Source organism: Tachyglossus aculeatus, chromosome 23, assembly GCF_015852505.1.
Source record: "Tachyglossus aculeatus isolate mTacAcu1 chromosome 23, mTacAcu1.pri, whole genome shotgun sequence".
Classification (NCBI taxonomy): Eukaryota; Metazoa; Chordata; class Mammalia; order Monotremata; family Tachyglossidae; genus Tachyglossus; species Tachyglossus aculeatus.
In genome coordinates, this window is record NC_052088.1 from 36,574,547 (window position 1) to 36,590,662 (window position 16,116).

The window sequence follows — 16,116 nt, forward strand, 5'->3', positions numbered from 1 at the left end:
TAGGTCGCTGGCCCCTCCCTGGAGAGGGTTCTGTGAAGCTGTGGGGGGAGACCAGGGGGCTGACTGATTCCTTAAACCCAGGCAGAGGTGGGTGGAGAAGGGAGAGGGGCTGTATTGCTTTGTAGTGAGACCACCACCGGTGGCTGCAGAGTAAATTGGCTTGGCCAATGGCAGGTAGCAGCGGAAACTCAGAGGGGCCAGAGAGGTAAAGGGTGAGCAGTTGTGGAGGTGGGAGGGTTGAGGCTGAAGAGAGAGGAGGAGGATCGTGATGCTTCGGGAGCAGGGGATCGGGGTCTGAACAGTCTGAGGGGTGAGTCTGAGGGAGAGAAATCCAAGGTGCCTGGTGAGGGGTCAAAGCAGGGTGGGGGAACCATTAGGGAGATTGGATTTGAGCTCGTTGCCCAAGCCAAAGCTGAAGCAAAAATTGTTTTTTGCTCTGAAGAGAGAGACGCACTCACTGGCCTGTAACGGGTGATGCCCTGGGGATCAGAATGACCTGGCTATGGTCAGTTGCTCAGGTCAGAGAAGGCAGAGGAAGACCGGAGGGGTCCTCCCGCCACCAGCCCTCTCGCCCGATCAATTCCAATCGAGGTCGCCCGCTTGTGTCAAGGAGGCTGAATTCTCGGCGCAGAGACGGGTGGCGAGGCCCAAGACCTGGCTCCAATGAGTACGGCTGAAATGGACTGGTGACTCTGCCAGGGCTCTCAGACTCCCAGCCGCTTCATCGATCAATGGCCGCTTCCTTCCCTCCCCAAGGTCACCCCTCTCGGAGCGGTCCATGTCCAGCCCCCGCCCTCCCCTTCTGTCCTCAATGGAGGAACCCAAGAATGCAGCCCATTCATCCCTCCAGTCCGGCAGAGGATCCTTGCTGCGCAGCCTGTGGGGTCTTTGCCCCCTCATGGCATCATCCACTCTTTCCTTTAGGAGGCCAGTGTCCTGCCTCGGGCACCTTCCTCCATTCCTCGTTAACCATCCCTCTGTTCTGGAACTTGTACCCCTTGGGCTGACTGTGTATTTGGATGGTCGGTCAAAGAACCTAAGAAATCTGCATTTGAGAAGGGGATCTGTGGCCTCAGACTCAGAATCTGGGCAAAAATCTATCCTCCCACCCTACACAGACACCACGGTTGGCTTTTGGGCCACCTTGGCTGTTGGTAAAATTCTTTGTAGGCCTCTTCCCGCAGAAAGGATCTTCTCTCCATTCCTTCCCACTCTCTTATCCCTTCATCACTCAGCCTGTTAACGTACTCTTCAGCCTCAACCCTCCCTTTCTGGTTCTGCCCGAAGGGTCTGAGCTTCCAAAGAAACCCCATTTACTCTTTGCCCTGTCCTGCCTTTCCTCTCATGCCCATGCTTCCTCATACACCAATGGGCTGACGAATCCCTTTCTCTCCAGGTTATTTACGGTTACTGGGGGCACTGTCATTACATGAGTTCAGAATTACAGTGCCCCAGTTCCTCTCAGCCATTGCACCAGCCACCTCTACCTCCCTTTGGCGGGAAGAAATGAGCTCTTGGGGTTTCAGGGTGAGGCGAGGGGTGGGTGGATTCTTGATTTGGAGTTGCCGGTGAACGACACCCGCCCCCGCCCCCAGTGAGTCTGCTGCCTCAAGCGTGGAATCTCACCAAAGAATGCCAACTGGCTCCTTGCCCCTAGCCACTGCTATCCCACGAAGAGAGACCAAGCCAGGGAGGCTCATGTGGGCTATGCGACCTGGCCGTGTAGTTTGCTGGCTCCCTCCAGGACTCCCTGCAGCGAGGCCTGGTTCTGCTCAGCCACCGAACAGACCCCGCTTCCGGCCAAAGCGGGCCTGTGCCCACCCACCATCTTCCATAAGCTTGGCCCCAGGGCCACGCAATGAGCCAAGACCTAGGGCAGAGGACTCCACCCCCGGAGGACAGATGCCATTTCCCCCCTAGTTTGCATGGCACGGTGGTAAAATCGTTTGCTCTACCTAACAAGCTCAAGGAGGCCATCTCCCAACTCTTCCCCACCAACAAGATTCCCTCCCATCTGCTCAGACCCCTGGTCCCTGGTTGACACCCGGCAGAGATGCTTGGCTCGCTCGGGCACACTAGTGTTTGGGGTCTCTGGACGTTTCCTAAGGGTTGCGGAGCCTATAAAGGCTCCAGAAAGGAGTCGCTGGCCCAGAGAAGTGGGGTTGACTACAGAGGCCTCTCCCAGCCCCAACAGAGATGACTCAGGCCATGCTGATCCTGCCCAACTCAGACAGGGGGATGGTCCCCAGCCAATGTGAAAAGGCTTTGTTCTGGCAACCCCTCCACAATGATGGACTGTGGGCTAAGCTGCTGAGTTCCTGTCACTCTCACAGGGAAGGACTAAATTCAGTCTAAAATGGTGCTCACGCTGACCCAGCAGCAGAGGGAAGACCTCCCCCAAGACATTCCCACTTCTCAGTTCTGAGTAGACCAAGGAGCGGGTTGGCCCGTCCACAGCTATCGGATGTGGAAGCGGGTTGATCTGTGCAAAGTTTTCTGGTTTGGGAGTGGGTTGGCCTGTCCTCAGCTATCTTGGGTGGGACTGGGTTGTCTCGTCCACAGCCACCTGGTGTGGGCAGGTACATGGGTGGGGCAGGAGAACATAATGAACTAGGTTCCGCCCGTCTAGGAGAAGATGGGCTGCAGTGAGATGTAGAAAAGCTAGCACCGTTCCCTTCTGGTCTGTCCTTTCCCTAGACTCTGCTCCTCTCCCCATAGTTTCCCTAGGCCAGCTCTTTCTCCCAGGGCTTCCTGTCACTTCTCAGAAAGCCCCGACAGGCGGGGTGGTGATCTGATCTAGAAGACAACACTATGATGATGCTTCTAGGTTCTGGAGGGCAGGGACAACCTGTCAACCAACAGCATCTACCGAGCCCCTCCTGTGTACAGAGCACTGAACCGAGTGCGTGGGAGAGTACAAGAGAAGGCAAAAACCCAGTCCCTACCCTTGAGTAGTTTTTAATCTAATGGGGAAGTTCACCGCCTAATAATCCTATTATCCCAGCATCTGTTTCCTACCAGCTAGGATGCTCCCAGAAGCAATGACGTCTCAGCTTGGCCCCAAATTACATTTTCCTGATTAAGGCCACCCCAGGGAAAAGTCATCCAAACACAGGCCAAAGCATGCCGAGGGTTACTTGAGGCAGATGAAACATTTTTGGGCCCTGTTAACCATTGGTGGTCTGGCTGAGGAGGAGGTGTGGGGGCGGTGGATGGGAGGGGGTGCTGGGGGAAGAAGGTAGCCTGGTCAGTGCCTTTTTTCATAGACCATTGAGCAGTAGTTTGCAAGAATCCAGGCATCCCCTCCTCCCCCCGGGAAAGGGCTCCCGTTGTCACGGCCGGAGAGGGTTTGGGCACTGCAAGAGGGCAGGGCAAAGAGCATGCCAACCACACAGAGCACGACGAGAACAATCCAGAGCAGAGCCACAGGGCCGGGCTGGCCTACACTTCCGCACCGCCACTGCACGGCACACCGACAATATCCATTTTGAAACGGTTCACACGGACACAGGAGGAAGTTGGGCTATTTCTCCCCAGGGGAAACAGCTCGAGGGCTCTGACCCAACCCGGAGGAACACCTTTACCTCTTTCTCCTCCTCCTTCCCCTTCCCATCCTCTCGGAGTTCGATTGGTGGGCGGGAGAGGGACTGCCCAGGATAGAGACACACTAGCTTCTTGGTTGCCAGTTTCTCCAAGGGGGCCAGTTCTGGGGTTGGATCTGTGGGTACCCCACCTCAGGCCAGAGAGGTGGAGGGGGCCTGGGCCAGAGTGGGGTCAGAAATGTCTGTCATTAGGAAAACATGGGCATCCATGAGTACTTGGATGGAGTCTGGAATCGATCGGCTGGGGGCATTTCTCCTGCCTTCAGGTCCAACTGTTATCTGCACCTTTTTGCCCTCTGGCAGGGCTGCTGCCACGTTGTTTGCCACTCAAACGGCAGCTGGGCACTCTGAGAAGGCGAGTCCCAGTTTAGGAGGGACTGTCTCAGATTTCCATCTCCTTCCATTTTACCTCCTCCCTCTTCCATAGTCCCAGCACCTTCCAGACTTTCTAATGGCATCGGAATGGGTGTCCACTCTAGAAAGCAGGGGGTTGCCCACGGTCCTTTCACCCATTAGGCCCTCCTCAGGAAATCCCGGGTCCTTTCAGGTGATACCAGAAAATGGACAAAAAGGTGGATGGATCGGGACAACAGAACTGAAGCGGGGGGAGGTCGGTTCCCAGGGAAGGGGACCAATTTACTCAGATGGACGGGTCAGCTGCCAATCTCCCTCCTGACACCTAGGTGCCCTGTGTCAGTGTGGACCCTCAAGGCAGACATTGTCCCGAGAACATTCAGCCACCAAGACAGGATTCACACAAAGCATTAGTAGCCACAAAGCACAGACAAGCCAACTAGAGAAGCCTGCAGGTGAGTCTAAGATCACAGACTGTCCTAGCATCAACTGACTGCAGCTTCGAGGTTCTTACCCCTGCTAGGCATCAAAAGGCGCTTCTTCATGTTGCCTGACAGTACGGGTGAACAGAAAAGAGAAAAAAAAACTACATCATGAAAGGGAACAGTGACATTTCAATTTTAACAGACTAGTGTTAAAGCCCGGCAGTGACCACCAGGGATTGGATGCATGGCTTCCTCAACATTTCATCAAATTTTTCCATTCAGGCCAAAAGTCACCTCTTACTCCAGTGTTAGCTAGGGGGGAGAAAGACGATGCAAGAAAGGCCCAGTGCTGGGAAGGAGTGGGAATGCCATGTTGGGGCTGAGGCCGTGTCCTAGACAAGCAGAGTTCCTCCCCTCCAGGGCCTTCACGTCGGCTCTTTTCCGCCTCTCATCCCTCCTGGGTGATGGCAAATTTTGCTGAGGTCCGAGGCCACCCCTCTTCCTGCTTTTCGCCGCCCTCATTTCTCCCACTGAGGCCTGGGCTGCCTTATCAAGTCCAGAGAGTCTACGGGGAATACCAGTTTTCGCTTTACAGAGGGCAGATTCTGGGAAAGCGAAAACTCCGTACTGGGGCCTGACGGGGCGGAGAGAAAACAGTCTGGGTTGACTGACTCATTGAGGGAGATCCGACAAGGCAGCTTGACCAAAGTCAATGGCTGTATATTTTTTCACTCCAGCTCAAGTGTCTCCGACTCCACAAAGCCCACCCTCCACCCGTCCCCCTTAGCCAGATCGCCATATGCAGAGAGATCACCGAGTGACTCTCCTCCTTCGCGCTTCAGACGATTCGAGCCGCCTGGACTTCTGGACAGGAATGGGAGTTCCCGCTTGAGGGGCGATGGCGGGGATAGAGGCTCACCATCCATCCCGTTGTGCTGCTCGTAGCTCCGCTTGCCCAGGATGGTCGGGGACCCATTGTTGATGACCGGAGAGGACTTGGCGGGGGTGAGGCTGCTCAGGGAACCGGAAGCGGTCTTCACAGGGTCGGGCTTGGGAGGGCGGGGATGGGTCTCTGTTGAAAACCAGCATGGATATGGTGTTACTTGTCCTCCTGTGGGGGGTATATCTAAGAGTCTGGCTGCTCTTGATGAGGGCAACTGGCCCCTTGGGAAATGCCGGGCTGACCTGAGCGCTCGGCCTGGTTCCGAGAAGTGGCAAGAGGAAAGGCCCTACACCCACACTGGCCGGAATCACATTTCTGGGTCTACTCTCCTGAGGGAAGTGTCCTGAGTTCTAATCCCGGCCCCACCACTAGTCTGCTGGGTAACTTCTCTGTGCCTTGGTGACTTCATCTATAAAGTGGAGATTAAGACTGTGAGCCCCTTGTGGGACAGGGACTGTGCCCAACCTGACTCGCTTATATCTACCCCAGCACTTAGTACACTGCCTGAAACATAGTAAGCGTTAAACGAATACCATTAAAAAAAAAGGATCATGGTTTTAGGCTATTTGGGATGCTCTTGCCTCCACAAAACGCTGCCCTGAGGCTTTGGTGGGCGAGATGGAGGTGGGCAGGCAGGACTCTGGGGGGCTTCCTTTCCCACCTATGGGGTTCCTGAGACTGACTGGTGGGGACCAGAGACCTGGCCGCATACTCATCCTGCTCAAAGGCATCGGAAGAGGGAGCGCCCATGGCGGGAGGGCTCAAAAGTGGTTCTCGGTTCGTTCCAAGGGGTCGAGACGAGCTTTGGAACCGGGGCTGTGCCGACTCCATTCATCCTCTCTTGCGACCCAATGCAGGGGACCTACTGTATGGGTCCCCACCCAAGAAGTACGGAGAGGGAGGCAAGAGGGTCAGCTGCCACGACTCCCACAGTTACCCGGACCGTTGTCCCCTCCCCTGCCATTGTGGTTACAGCTTCAGGCTATATCAGAGAGAAAATGTGCAGGGAAGCAGGGTTGAGTACGTTCTGGGGATGAAAAGCTGCATCGTGTGATGGATCGAGCACAGGCCTGAGAGTCAGAATGTCATGGGTTCTAATCCCAGCTCCACCACTTGTCTGCTGTGTGACCTTGGGCAAGTCACTTCACTTCTCGGGCCTCAGTTCCCTCAGCTGTAAAATGGGGATTGAGAGACTGTGAGCCCCACATAATAATAATAATGATGGTATTTGTTAAGCGCTAACTATGTGCAAAGCACTGTTCTAAGTGCTGGGGGATATACAAGGCGATCAGGTTGTCCCACGTGGGGCTCACAGTCTTCATCCCCATTTTACAGATGAGGTAACTGAGGCACAGAGAACAATAATAATAATAATAATGGTATTTGTTTAGTGCTTACTATGTGCAAAGCACTGTTCTAAGTGCTGGGAAGTGAAGTGACTTGCCCAGAGTCACACAGCTGACAAGACGCAGAGGAGGGATTAGAACCCATAACCACTGACTCCCAAGCCCGTGCTCTTTCCACTGTGCCACGCTGATTCTCATGGCGCAGGGAATGTGTCCAACCGAATTGCTTGTATCCACCCCAGTGCTTAGTACAGTTCCTTTTTGCCTAGTAAGTGCTTAACAAATACCACAATTATTATGATTACTATTACTAGGGATGGTAGCCGGGGGAAGACCTGGCCCAGGGGGCCCCTCAGAGCCCATGTTTGACTGTTGTGCCCAAGAAATTTCCTTGGGGAACAGTCCTGCCCCACCCTGCTGTTTCTCAATACAGAGGCAAAATTCCTGCCAACACCCTTGGGCGCTCACACTACCAGTTTGTGTCCATTTGAACAGACAAAAAGGTCACGGTAGACAGCAGGAGCTTCTCAACAGCCTCAGCTCAGTCAGAAGCACTTGCGGGAGGCTTAGAATGACAAAAGGGCTACGCCACCTGGTAGAGAATCAGCACGGCCTAGTGGGAAGAGCCTGGGGCCAGGAGTCAGAGGTACTGGGTTCTAATCCGGCTCCACCACTTGCCTGCTTGGGTGACCCTGGGCACGGCACTCCACTTCTCTGGGCCTCACTTTTCTCTTCCGTAAAATGGAGAGTCAATACCTGTTCTCCCTCCTACTTAGACTTTGAGCACCATATGGGACCGGGACAATGTCTGACCTGAATTATGATGTTTCAACCTCAGCATTTAGCACAGTGCCTGGCACACAGTAAGCACTTAATTATTATGGTGCCCCTCTGAGGAAAACTGAGCACTTTCATCCCGATAGGAATGCTTTCCCCTGTTCATTCATTCATTCATTCAATCGCATTTACTGAGCCCTTACTGTGTGCAAAGCACTGTACTAAGCGCTTGGGAAGTACAAGTCGGCAGCATATAGAGACAGTCCCTACCCAACAACGGGCCCTGTTGAGGGGCACCCTCGAAGGGACAGGAACAAGAATGGTCTGGTTCGCTTTCTTTCCCAGCGGGCACAGCGGGGGTACGCCCCAAGCTGGGGAACTCCCCTGGAGACCACAGGGATGGGATGGCCCTGCCATGCTCTATTCCACCTCTATTCCACCTCTATTCCACCTCTATTCCAAGTGCACTTACCAATTAAACCGTTGTCTAAGTGTTCCCGGTGACGGGAACTGACCTTCAGTGACACATCTGTCTACATGTTTTGTTCTGTTGTCTGTCTCCCCTTTCTAGACTGTGAGCCCGTTGTTGGGTAGGGATTGTCTCTATCTGTTGCCGACTTGTACTTCCCAAGCGCTCAGTACAGTGCTCTGCACACAGTAAGCAGAATGAATGAATGACCTAGAGAGCCCTTGCAGTAAGGTTTATGCTGCATGCAGGCCAGTGCATTCATTGTGTACTTTCAGGGACTACCTCCCAGGGTGGGAATAAATTATTATTATTAGCGGTAATAATAATAAAATATTATATTTTATTATGGTATGTTAAACGCTGAATGCTGATCCTGAAACCCCCCTCGGTCCCCTCCAACAGAGAGGGCTGAAGGTGAGGATGAAGGGAAAAGTGGCCAAGGAAAGGCTCCTTTAGAGCTGGCTGTGGCTGACTCCAAAGCAACCTCTGCAAACAAGAATTTAAAGAGAAATACCTCCACTGCCGGCTGAAGGCCAACGATGTGAGGAGGAATATCCCAGCTCGTTTTTCCAAGAGACTGAAACCAAAACGCTTCAGAAAGAAATGGAATTCAGTCAACTCCCAGCTATCCATGAGCAGAGCCTTTAGCTGGTGGGTAATGAGGGGTTTTGCTTTTCACCCTGCTCTATCCCCCAGGGTCATTAGCATTTCTGCCAGAGAAGGGAGACGGCAGAAAAGTCAACTTTGCTACTCTGGCCTTCGGCTTTCAACTCTGGAAAGGAGAGAAGCCAACAAAAATCTGACAAGAAACTCTAGGAACCCAAATAAGGTGCTTGCAAAACACCCGCTGCTATTTTAGGAATTCCTTAGAGAAATACAAGTAAGTGAAAGCCCAGAGGTTCTGAATCACTCAAAAATGGCCGAGGACAGTTATGACACCCAGCCTTCCTCTGCTGGGCGGAGAGTTAATGATTCTTGGAAATGTCAACGGCTCTCACCCAAAACCATATCCTGGGTGGGTGGGACTCTGGAAGAGGCCGGGTCTGCCTATATTTACCAGCTTTGTTCATTTGAAAGTCAATGACACCAGGAATTATACTCAGGAATGTCTTCCGGAAATGCCAGAGTGGGTCCCCTCAGCTCCCCGGAGCCCTGGGACCGAGTACTAGCACTGTCTCTCTGGTCCCACCCCGTAGTCCCCAGACCACCTCCCCACCCCCCTTTTCAGGCTGTTTTGCTGCTCATTCTGAACAGGCCCAGCTTCTTTCAGTTTCCAAAAGCCATTGCTGAACCCTGCTTGGCCTCATGATGGCTTAAACTCACTGACCACCCCCAGCTACTCCCTCCCCCGCAAGTCTTTCCCTCCAGCCTCATTCTCCTCAATCTCTCCTCAGGGCCGAGCTCTCTCCAGGCTTCTCTGGCTGAGGTCCTGCCACACCTCATTTCTTCTCTTCCCTTTCCAATGACCTCTTGAGCATCTCCCTTGACAGCTGCTCCCATCAGCTCCTTAACAAGGTGGAGAGAGGTCCCCCAAAGACTGTCGCCCTCCAAACTCCATCTCTCAGGGATCTGTCTTCGCTTGCACGTATGCACTGTCTCTTGCTTATATGTGGACTCCCCCCAAGACCTCTCCCCCTGGCATCCGGTCATGAGCTCTCCCTCTGTCTTGTGGGACGTCCTGAATAAATGCCCCACCCCAGTGCCAGAGGCAGGACTCCCCGATTTCCTGGTCACAACTTCATTCATTCATTCATTCAATCGTATTTATTGAGCGCTTACTGTGTGCAGAGCACTGTACTAAGCACTTGGAAAGTACAATTCGGCAACTTCCCAACCTCCCTCCCTCACAGGCAACCTCCACCAACCTACCTGTCTTCCCCAAGCATGAAACCTCCTGCCTCCCCCTCTGGAAAGGGTGGAGAGATTGGCTAGCTGACCGGCTGACCCCACTGGGCCTCGTGCCAGTATTGCCAAAGCAACCACTTCCTGCTTGGCGCCAAGGTATAGGATGACTCAAACAGCCCCGGCTGCTAGCCCCCGCAGGCCAGAAGCCCCCACGAGATGCAGGTGATCAGAGACGGGCAGCCTGTCCTGGCTCAGCCCTGCCAGACCTGACACCGAGTCTGGGGCGGGTGAGATGGAGAGAGAGACGAAGGCGTAGGAGGCGAATTTCTCAGAGTGTGGAAGAATGCTGGGCAAGAAGACTTGAAGAGCCGAATGAGAGATTTTTGGCGATTGGGGAGGTAGGAACTTGCCGCCCCCACAATTTTTCATCCCTTCTAGTGGCAAGTGTGAAAGCTACTCCCCGTTTCCCAAAAGTGCTTTACCTAGATACCGGAGCACGGCTTCTAGCGGCTTACGAACCACCTGCTTCAACATGAGCGGGCGCTGGGAGGCTTCTGGTAACCGGGCGGTGCCTGCCGAGACAATACAGGGCCGCTGTCAGACACTTGAGACGGTGGATTGACTCTGTTACCAGGTGACAGCGTGGCCTTCTCTGAGCATCTTCCAGAAAAAACGCCACTTTTCTGGAGATTTCTTGGGCCAGGGGAGCACATCCTGACAAGACGGTGGGATGCTAGCAAGGTCCAAAGCTAAAAGAACGTTTACGCACTCTCCCCGCCCCCTTCAAAGCCTTACTGAAGGCCCATCTCCTCCAAGAGGTCGTCCCAGACTAAACCCCTCTTTTCCTCATCTCCACTCCCTTCTGTGTCGCCCTGACTTGCTCCCTTTGCTCTTCCCCCTCCCAGCCCCACAACACTTATGTCCATATCTGTCATTTATTTATTTGTATTGATGTCTGTCTCCACCCTCTAGACTGTAAGCTCACTGAGGGGAGGGAATGTCACTGTTTACTTTTGTACTGTACTTTCCCAAATGCTTAGTACAGTGCTCTGCACACAGTAAGCGCTCATTAAATATGATTGAATGGATGAATGAATGAGTCTGTGATCTCTGGGCATTTGATATTTGCCAGATTCCCAACGCCACAGCACTTAGGTGCATATCTTTACATTATACATTATTATTTGGTTGTAATCCTGGCTCGGCCACTTCTCTGCTGTGTGACTGTGGGCAAGTCACCTCCCTTCCTCTGTGCCTCGTTTACCTTGTCTGTAAAATAGGGATTGAGACCATGAGCCCCATTTGGGACATGCACTGAGTCCAACCTGATTAGCCTGTATCCACCTCAGAGCTTAATACAGTGCCTGGCACATAGTAAGTGCTAACAAATACCCTGATTAGTATTATTATTTATATTAATGTCTGTCCCCCGCTGTAGACTGTAAGCTCAGTATGGGCAGGGAACATGCCTGCTCATTCTGTTGTACTGTCCTCTCCCAAGCACTAAGTACAGTGCTCCATAAGTACCACTGATGGATTGATTGAATTCCCTTGTGTCAGGGCCCAGGCTCTGGGCAGGTCACCCCGGTGACCGGGCCGGGCAATGTGTCAGCAGGGCAGCGGTTCGGCCAGTGGAAACACTTACACTCAGCTTTGATGGCGGCACTGTTGATAGGCAGATAGGGGTGTCGGGCCGCATGCCACGGGCGCAGGATATCGCGGCACAGGCGCCGGGCGATCCGCGTCAGTTTGGTTGTGTGCAGGTAGAAGGCTTGTCTCGTCTTCATGGCGAACTTGGGGCTTCCGCTGTTGCGCACGGGGACGCCATGAGGACTCTGAGAGAGGGGAGAGGCCCGCCCGCACACACGGGTTCCGTTATCTCTTGGGTAGCATTGTGGGATGGGCGACCCCCGGTTGTACAACGCCACACACCCTGATGGTCAACCCAACTGTAGGGTGCCTTTTGGGGCCCCGGGCAAGAATTTAGGAGGTCAGATAGCATGGGTCTCCCGCTCCCATCCCACCACAGAACTGTCAAAGAGCTGCCTGGCCTTCATTTTCACATTCCAGCACCCGCCAGTGGCCTTCTTTTCAGCGTGCGCTAGCGAAAGAGAACAGACTTGGGAGTCACCAGACCCAGACTCTAATCCGACTCTGCTGTTTGTCTGCTGTGCGACCCTGGGCAGGTTACTTCACTTCTCTGGGCCTCGGTTACCTCATCTGTAAAATGGGGATTAATAATAATAATAATAATGATGGCATTTGTTAAGCACTTACTTTGTGCAAAGCACTATTCTAAGCACTGGGGAGGGAACAAGGTGATCAGGTTGTCCCACGTGGGGCTCACAGTCTTAATCCCCATTTTACAGATAAGGTAACTGGGGCCCAGAGAAGTTACGTGCCTTGCCCAAAGTCACACAGCTGACAAGTGGCGGAGACGGGATTAGAACCCATAACCTCTGACTCCCAAGCCTGGGCTCTTAAGAGTGTGAGCCCCATGGGGCACAGGGAATGTGTCCAACCTGCCTGTTTACTTGTTTTGTTTTGTTGTCTGTCTTCCCCTTCTAGACTGTGAGCCCATTGTTGGGTAGGGATTGTCTCTGTGTTGCCCAATTGGACTTTCCAAGCACTTAGTACAGTGCTCTGCACACAGTAAGCGCTCAATAAACACGACTGAATGAACCAACTCTAGTGCTTAGAACAGTGCTTGGCACATAGTAAGTGGTTAAAAAGTACCATAAATATTATTATTATTAAAATGGGGATCCAATACCTCTTCTCCCTCCCACTAGGATTGTGAGCCCCATATGGGACAGGGGTTGTGTCTGTGTGTCTGACATGATTATCTAGTACCTACTCTAGCGCTTAAGAAAGTTCTTGGCACATAGTAAGCACTAAGAAATACCACTGTTTTTTCTTTTAAAAAGCACTTACTATGTATGGCTCAAAAACTGTTCTAAGCACTGGGGTATGTACAAATGAATCAGGTCAGACACAGACCCTGTCCTGCATGGGGCTCACAGTCTAAGTAGGAGGGCGAGCAGGTATTGAGCCCCTCTTTTGCAGTTGAGGAAGTTGAAGAACAGAGAATTTAAGCGACTAGCCCAAGTTCACCTGGCAAGCAACTGGCAGAGCTGGGATTAGAACCCAGGTCCTTCAGACTCCCAAGCCTGTGCTCTCTCCACTGGGCCACGTGGTTTCCCATGTTATCGCTGTTATTTTTCAAAGCAACACCATACACCCATCGATGGGTCTCAGAGGCTATTTGGCTACAGTCGCTATTAGAGACAGGGCTTGTTTTTTGTCCGCGCCTTCGGAAAATAAGACCAAGATCTTAACAGAATCCATGAAGCAGGACATTTTCAATGGGAAGATTTACCCCTTTGACCCCTTCACTGGGGCTGTTCCAAGGAACATGCAGCTCCGAACCATTACCCTTCAGCCCATGATGTAAAGCAGCCCCGCGGATGCCTAATGCTAACAATTTCCTGCTGAGGAGAAGGGCACAGACGGCTCTCCAAGAGTCAGGTGTGGAAAAGGGGAGTCCTTTTCAGGGCATCCAGTAAGTGCTCAATAAATATGATCGAATGATATGGCTCACGGGGCTGGAACATAAATCGGGCAAAATACGTCAGAGCGAGATTTGGAGGCGGGAACTGAATGTGTGTCTCCCCCGCTCTAGACTATAAGCTCGGCTCACTGTGGGCAGGGAATGTATCTGTTTATTGTTGTATTGTCCTCTCCCAAGCACTTAGGATAGTGCTCTGTGCACAGTATATGCTTAATAAATATGACTGACTGAATGAACGAGACCAAAGATCCACTCAGTGGTTTGCTTGCTCCAGCTGGGAAAGGGCTCCAATGAATTAGAGCCCTAATTCTTCCCTGATGACAACAGACTCGTTTTCTAAGAGCAAGGACGGGGACACCACAGTCCCACGGCTCCTAGACCGCCTGGGCCCGGACCAGACGGCGAAGAGCAAGGCGGCCGACTCCCCGGACATACCATGTTATTGCGGTTTGGTCCTGGCCGCTCACCATCCAGCCGGGTTGGCATTTTCAAGCCGCCATATTTCTTCCAGTAGGTCCAGCAAGATGCACAGAGGCGACACTGCATGGTAGGGGGACCCCAAGAATACCACTGGTAAGACTGGGTGGCTACGGACAACAAAGTTGAAAATATACGTATTCTTAAACAGGACTATTTTTTAGGAAGTTAATTATACTTCAAAGTCATTTTTACCGCTTCAAGAAAGGAACACTTCATTTGTCTCCACATTGGCAAAACTAATCAGCGTTTTAGCTCCGGAGGGAAGATGGCAACTTTCGGAGCAGGTGAGCCATAAATAGGCGGTGGGGTCCAGGGTACCCTCCCCCTCCTCATCCGTGGGACCGCTGCTCTCCCCATCTTCAAAGCCCTGTGGAAATCGCATTTCCTCCAGGAAGCTTTCTCTTGACATCTATCCACTCCCCAATTCCCATTTCCCCTACTATAGCATCACATTTGTACTTAGGTCCTCCCCACAACCCTTTCCCCGCCAATAGCCCCTCCCCGCTTCAAAGCCTTATTGAGGTCGCATCTCCTCCAGGAGGCCTTCCCTGACTAAGCCCCTCCTTTCCTCTTCTCCCACTTCTTCTGTGTCGCCCTGACTCGCTTCCTTTCTTCTTCCCTCCCCTCCCCAGCCCCCCAGCACTTATGTCCATATCTGTAATTTATTTGTATTCATGTCTGCCTCCCCCTGCTCTAGACTTCAAGCTCATTGTGGGCAGAGATTGTTTCCGTTTACTGTTGTACAGTACTCTCCCAAGCACTTAGTACATCGCTCTGCATACATTAAGCGTGCAATATATGACTGAATAAATGTACATGTCTTTAAACTCTGTTGCTCCCCCCTTCCCCTCCCCATTGTCCCAACCAGCTCCCTTTACTCTTCCCCCCGCCCCTCCCCACAGCACTTGTGTATATATGTACATATTTATAATTATAATTCTATTTCTTTTTATTAATATGTATATATCTATAATTCTATTTATTTATAATGATGCTACTGATGCCTGTTACCTTGTTCTGATGCCTGTCTCCCTGCTTCTAGACTGTGAGCCCGTTGTGGGCAGGGATCGCCTCTGTTGCTGAATTGTACTTCCCAAGTGCTTAGTACAGTGCTCTGCACACAGTAAGCCCTCAATAAATACCATTGAATAAACAAATTTGTTTTCACGTCTGCCTCTTCCAATAGGCTGTGAGCTCTTTGAAAGCAAAGATCATGTCTACTGACTCTATTATGACATACCAAGTACTTAGTGCAGTGCTCGGCATGTACTAAGAAAGTGCTTAATACATGTACTTGAACTCGGAGCCCCGTGTGGGAAAGGGATCTTGTCCAAATTGATTATATTGCATTTACCCCAGTGCTTAGTTCAGTGCTTGGCATATAGTAAGCCCTTAAAAAATACCATTTAAAAGCAAACAAAAAAAGCCACAGTTACTACTAGTACTATCACCATTGAGCAGTTGGTACAGTGCTCTGTACAAAGTAAGTGCTCAGTAAACCCTACTGATTGATTGCATAATTCAACAGGTTAGAGAATCTGGCACCAAAAAAGTTACATTTCTCTTTCTCACAGAACTTGGTGCCTTCCATTTGACCCCAGAGTACGATACACAGGGCAGGAGACTGAAGGGCTTCTAGATGGCAGTTCCCTCCCTCGGGCCTTTATTGATTTGTGACAAACAGTCCCACTGGGGTCACACCAAAAAAGGGAACAGATTTCATCAATAGCTTGGGCAGGGAAGAGGGAGGAGAGAGGAGAGTCTGGGGTGAATTATTCAATGAGTGGATTTACCCACATTCATACACTTGGAAAACATTTGGAAATGAAGGACTATTTGCACCTAGACTGTAAGCTCATTGTGGTCATGGAATATCTGTTTATTGTAGTAGTGTACTCTCTCAAACGTTTAGTACAGTGCTCAGCACACAGCAGGCATTCAATAAATACCATTGATTGATTGATTGATCTGAGCTCTGAATGAACTCTGCTAATGTTCACCAGTGACAGAAAAACAGATTTTTTTTAATGGTACTTATTAAGCACTTCCTATGTGCCGGGCACTGAACTAAGCGCTAGGGTGGATACAAGCTAATTGGGTTGAACAGTCCATGTCCCACATGGGGCTCACAGGCTTAATCCCCATTTTACAGAGGAGGCCATCGAGGCTCAGAGAAGCCAAGTGACTTGCCCGAGGTCACACAGCAGACAAGCGGCAGAGCTGGGATTAGAACCCAACCCTATTTGCTTGTATCCACCCCAGCACTTAGTATAGTGCTTGAAACATAGTAAATACTTAACGAAT

At 51.7% G+C, this 16,116-nt stretch overlaps 1 protein-coding gene across 9 annotated transcripts in view; it reads right to left on the bottom strand.

Annotated features, from left to right (window-relative positions):
- Window positions 1-16,116, bottom strand: part of MTA1 (metastasis associated 1) — a 152,099-nt gene that overhangs the window by 13,262 nt on the left and 122,721 nt on the right. For 5 of the 9 annotated variants that reach the window (XM_038765517.1, XM_038765516.1, XM_038765514.1 and 2 more), the window contains 5 exons: window positions 13,768-13,919; window positions 11,407-11,596; window positions 10,244-10,333; window positions 5,301-5,453; window positions 4,471-4,506 (listed from right to left, as the gene is read on the bottom strand). In XM_038765517.1, coding sequence (XP_038621445.1) covers window positions 4,471-4,506; window positions 5,301-5,453; window positions 10,244-10,333; window positions 11,407-11,596; window positions 13,768-13,919 — 621 coding nt within the window. Of the gene's footprint in view, window positions 1-4,470; window positions 4,507-5,300; window positions 5,454-10,243; window positions 10,334-11,400; window positions 11,597-13,767; window positions 13,920-16,116 lie in introns of all 9 variants that reach the window. The other 4 variants (XM_038765515.1, XM_038765513.1, XM_038765510.1 and 1 more) reach the window with 1 other exon arrangement.